Source organism: Drosophila innubila, chromosome X (genome assembly GCF_004354385.1).
Source record: "Drosophila innubila isolate TH190305 chromosome X, UK_Dinn_1.0, whole genome shotgun sequence".
NCBI lineage: Eukaryota > Metazoa > Arthropoda > Insecta > Diptera > Drosophilidae > Drosophila > Drosophila innubila.
In genome coordinates, this window is record NC_047626.1 from 18,160,468 (window position 1) to 18,166,134 (window position 5,667).

The 5,667-nt window shown below is 33.0% G+C and overlaps 1 protein-coding gene across 1 annotated transcript; it reads left to right on the plus strand.

Annotated features, from left to right (window-relative positions):
• The first annotated feature begins 308 nt into the window (after positions 1-308).
• On the plus strand, positions 309-1,597 carry LOC117787743 (protein cutoff-like). The gene is made up of 4 exons (XM_034626349.1): positions 309-675; positions 857-1,004; positions 1,072-1,282; positions 1,348-1,597. Exons 1-4 carry the CDS (start codon positions 309-311, stop codon positions 1,552-1,554), a joined length of 933 nt encoding a protein of 310 aa, XP_034482240.1. The 3' UTR covers positions 1,555-1,597.
• The last annotated feature ends 4,070 nt before the right edge of the window (positions 1,598-5,667 follow it).

The window sequence follows — 5,667 nt, forward strand, 5'->3', positions numbered from 1 at the left end:
TGATCAAAAACTTACAAATGTTTGATAATGAAAAAGGAAACCCGTTAATAATATGTAAAAGTGATGAACATTATTTTTTCTTATCCTCTTTATGTGGCGAGTAGTTGGCATCACTGTTGTGCTTCTGCACTTTAAACAAAACATTTTCTTGAGATCAGTTTATATCGAGTGGTCGAGCGGATCGTCTCGTTTAAAGTTGAATATAAATTTGCACTTATACGCAAATCGAGAAAAAATCTTTGAAAATGTCTACAAAGCATCTGTTTTCTTTAAATACAGATTTGCCGTGGATGTTACGTGATCTTAAGATGATCTGTGTGACTAAAATCGATGGTGCAACTTCTGGGACGCCACAAACTCTTGGATATTACCGCGATCCGAAGACAACTGAATATCCGATTAGTTTGGGCAAGGGAAATGAATACTACAACCAACCAATACCATGCGTATTTGAACAATTTAACTGCATGAAATATCTTATGCCTCAGCGTAATTCAGAAGAGTTTGACTTTTGCACCAATCGTGGAATATTGGTTAAAATGATGACATCATTTGATTTTGACTTCATGGCTATCAAATTTAGAGGCTGTATTTATCTAAAGATTAAATCTGCTGAGGAGTCTGTTCACAAACGTGAGGTTCTTCAGAGGAAGCTGAAACAGTATTTAATAGTTAGTAAGTACAAGAGATATATAATAAATATGAGCCTTAGAGCCTTCAACTCTATAAATTGAAAAAGAAAATATGAATGTATTTCGTTTACAATCAATTTTTAAACATCAATTAAAATCGTTCGATTTTGTCTTAATATTGTTTGCTAGGTATAAATACAATTTTTTTTCTAAACATTTTTCAGATACTCCGTGTGGCATTCCAGACACGAACAAGTCCCTCGATTTTAACAAGCAAAACTATGGAACTTTTAGCGCCAAGTTGGGTAAATTTCGACTGTTATATACTGCGGACGTAATCGGTGTAGAAAATAGCGACCCATTAGGAGATTTGTGAGTTTATTTAAGAATATTTTAAATTCGAAAAGTGATTAAAATAGTGTTTATATTTATATATTAGAAATGATCCTGATGTACTGCAACAGTGTAAATTGACTTTGGTAAAACTTTATCCAAGTTACTGTCAAAATTGGATGAACAATTACCGTATGAAACGTTGGTTACTTCAGGCCCATTTAGTGGGAATAGACCAAATAAAGCTGGCTGCCTATACAAGTAATGGGGAAATTCCTTTACCTATTACTACCGAGAGCTGCGGCAAGTTAATCAATGTAAGACAATGAAACGGATCTGTTTTAATCACTTCTTTTAATCTATAAATTTTCAACTTTATTAGGAACAGGAGTGGTGCCTCTTCAATCACATGACTCTTCTCCATCATTTTCTCAGTGAGATTAAAGAGGTTATGAGCGATGTTGACTGCCCTTATACGACCTACGTTTTCGAGTTAAAGAACAAATCGGTATTCTACGAGTGTTTTGAGGGGAAAAACAAAGAGAGTTTTCTTGATCAAGAATATATTGATTTTGTATTGGGATCGTAGAGACGGTTAATTTAATGACTTGAAAATTTAATTTTACCAACAATGCGAATTGTAGAAATACAGACAAAAAAACAAAATGCTCAACAATAATTTTTATTTATAATACCTACTTCGTACTGTCTAAAATTTAATTCTGGTTTCCAAACGCATAAATCAGCCAACTGCCTGCCCCTTGCCACCTGCTGGTTCTTTTAACTCAAGAAGTTGCCACAAGCAGTTGAAATTACGAAAGCGCAGCAAGTTGAAACCAATTAACAAATTGTATAAGAAAGTTCCAGTCAAGTTACTGAGAAGTTCAAATGCAGAACTTATTCAACTTATGATTATATTTATTGTTTCGATTATTATTATGATTATGATTATTGTTTATTGTTAACAAGCAGATATATATAAATATGTTTAGCCTATTCTATATTCTTATAAAGTCGGATCTTTATTACTCAAATAATAGTTGTTCTTTTATAAATTGGTTTGAGTATGTCATCATTTTTAAATCAAAGAGATTGAATTACTTAAGTCAGCAAATTTCAATCAAGAGTAAACAATTTCTCAAATGAACTATTCAAAATCTAGCTCAGACCTTATATATTCATGTCAAGTCAATGCCCAACCATCTCAGCGATAAGATATGTAGTTATGTCTTGAAATTGAAATTGAAAGCAGTCAGCGACTTGGATAATGTTGCCCAGGAAACATGTTAATGTGCTTGTGTGTAATACTCCCAGTAGTATATCAGCATACAGTTTCCAGTGTCCAGTATTCAGTTCCCTTTGGCTAGTACTTGTATTATTTCACTCACATACGTTATGGAGGTCATATGCTTATTTTACATATGTATGATTATGTGTGTATATGTGTGTGTGTGTGTGTGTGTGTAGTGCCAATGTTCAACATTCAACGGCCCATGACAATGGCGATTGAGCTACAGGAGGAAGAGCGGCAGCAGGAGCGGGAGCGGGAGAGAGAGCGGGAGCGGAAGCTCGTTTCTTGCTCGCCTGTGATTAAAATGATATTTTCAGACAATGTCAAACAGCGTGTGACTAATGGGTCTATGGGTTGTCCGAAATGTCTGTTATTACTTGATAAATCTTGTCGGTCACACATTTTAGCAGACCAAGATACACACACACACACACTCGTCCATACACATATGTGTGTTCAAGGCTGTGTTTGTTTTATGCAAATCCCTCGCTTTCGAGCCTAATGACAAATGGGTCAAAAATTTGCGGCTAATGACAAAAATATGCTTGTTTCTTCCTATAAATTTTATGCATAAATAAATCCATAGAAGGCTAGAAATTGCTAAGAAAAATGAAAAGGAAAACGACTAAAGCAAAACTAGAAATCATATGTGTAAAAAAATACAAGTAAGAACACTACAATCAAGCTGTTCGACTGTTAGTTGCCCAGCATCCGAATCTTTGCAGTCGTTCCAATAACCCATCATAATTAAAATATATAAAAAATACGTAAACGAATTTTTAAAGAAATATTGAAGAAAATGTAAGAAAGCAGTAGTTGGGAAAACATTGTCACAAACGCAATAGCCTGTGCACCCTTTGGCTACTGGGCTTAAAATAATACAAATGCTGGGAGAATGAAGGAAACAAACAAACTATGATTGAAGACTTTACGGCAACGACCTTTGCTGGTTTCTGGCACCACACATTAATCAATGAGCAAATAAACATAAGATTAACTTAAATGGCCATAAGGGTAACGATCTAACAATATAATGGATTTGGTTCAAAGGTTCACAGCACTCAGACAAGTCGTTAATACCGTATTGCAATTGACAGTGCTACTCGTATTATGTGCAATCTGAATAAATCTGCAACAGAATGCCTTTCAACCCCAAAACATTATCTCAAATTCAAGTATGATATACATATGTACCATATGTAAATACAGTAACTTCAACATATATGAGAGCTCTGTTTGGTAAACTAGCCTTAAAAAAAAATGGGTGTCAATGTAAGGCGTGATTTTTCGACCCTGTACTTAAAATATACAAAGGGTCTATTAAGTTTGTCAAAATCATTCGAGTTTGTCAATCTTGATTTAATTTTAACTTGAAATTTGTTAAATGATAAACAACAGACAAAATATATTCTACATAACATCACCGTCGTTTCACACATTAAAGTTGCTTCATTTAATGCAATATTGTTTATTTTCTCATTTTTATACACAATTAACAGCTTGCGTCAATTTACACGAGCAAATATTATGATAAATCAGTTGTCACAAGAAAAAAATTGCGGCCCCTACGAAAATTAAAAAAAAACTCTAATTGAATCATTTGTTTTTACGAATTTATGTATATACTGCACTGTTACTAAAAATGTACTTAAAGGAAAAAAATGTTTGTAGGTATAACATTACTCCTAATGTTTGTAGGGATAACATTACTCCTAAGTACTTATTGGATTTATTTCGATAACGCGTGAGAGTTTTCACAGTTGATAAAAAAAAATAATCTAAAAATAAAACTCAATTATATTAAATTATACACGTATTTGTCATACATAGTAGACATGTATTCGTTAATTCAAGCTCAAAAACACTCGCAATTTATGCAATGCAGTTATTTGAATAAGAAATAAAGGGGAAATACCTCTTTTGCTGAGAAATAAATACTTCATTTGCATTTAATTGTGCTTTAGGGTATAGTTATAGGATGGAAATATTTTAATTCTTTGTATGCGAGTATGTTGAGAAATCATTTGGCAGTCAATCGGCAATCGACTGCACATATGTATTTTAATTGAACAGACTTTCTTGACCGCCTTATTTACAATTTGATGCTGCTTGCATATTGAATTATTGTTTGACTTGAGATGCAGTGAAAGAACAATTAATTGTTCTGTGCTCTGTGGCATTTAATGAAAATTGTACTGCAGGTCCATATTTCCGATTGCCTTTGCAGTTCATAAAATACTATAGAAGCCAAGTAAATTGAAAATCTGTTGAGCTGAAACTTCAACGTCATCTTCAGTATCTACTTGGACATAGCCTTTTAGCACGTACTGTATGTGATATATTATTTACATTAGAAGTCCAATTCAAATAAAATAACTGCAATACAATGAAGTAGACTCTCTGTCCCTATCCTTGTGTCTTTCTATCTCTATCTCTATCTCTATGTTTGTATTTGTATTCATGTTGGTATTTGTGTTTGTATTTTTGTTAGTTGGTGGCTGGACAATACAAAAAGTGATTTTCTTATGGGATACACACACATGTAAATCCCATAAGAAAATCATTGCTGCCGACAATAAAAAAGAAGCTGGAGATAAACTAAGGCAAACAGAAGAAGGCACAAGCCAAATACTTGTACGAGTTGTAGCAGAGGAGTAAAAAAGCTTAGAGACCTAAGCAAATATGCAGCATGCGTGACATTAGATGGATGGAGACAACTTGAATCCTTGGCAGTTGGGGCTCTCAACGCAACAGGAATTGCCTGTATTTCACTTTATTGCGATTGTCTCAATATATCACAAAATAAATAATTAATTATATGTGTATTATTTCACAAATATTTATTTATAATAGGCGTATATAAAATAAATAAATACACGTACAGTCATGATTTCTATTACGTTTTCTGCTCTACTTTCTTTAATTCATTAAAATTAAAAAATTAATTGAATTCTTAATGATCAATGACAATCATCAAAAAGTTTGTGTGTTGTGATTCGCAAACTTCAGCATGTATCATTCCATGGGCATCTTGTGTGTTCTTCTTTGGTTTATTTAATTGCAATAATCATACAAAGCTTAAAGGACAGCCAAGTACATTAAGTCCAAATTCCTCTTAAGTCCACGATTATGCAACGCAGCACTTTATGCGTAGAGGGGACGGATCGTTAATTGACTCAGCAAAATATGTTGCAAGTATGTATTACAGTGTTGTTGTTAATACAAAGAAGAGTGTTGGAAAATATAAACAAATAATGCGCATAAATATTTATCGATATCATCGAAAAATGTCTAGTTTTAACTGTGGTAATTGTGGATATTTCAAAAAGTTTTTTAAAACATACCTTTCATTATAATTGGAAACTCTTCCTAAAACTGTTAAATGTGATAAAAAAAAAATTAAAGAACAGC

Coding starts and splice junctions, on each gene's coding strand:
- LOC117787743 (XM_034626349.1), top strand. CDS start 309: ATGATCTGTGTGACTAAAATCGATGGTGCAACTTCTGGGACGCCACAA. Junction 676..856: donor GAAACAGTATTTAATAGTTA/GTAAGTACAAGA, acceptor AACATTTTTCAG/ATACTCCGTGTGGCATTCCA. Junction 1,005..1,071: donor AGCGACCCATTAGGAGATTT/GTGAGTTTATTT, acceptor TTTATATATTAG/AAATGATCCTGATGTACTGC.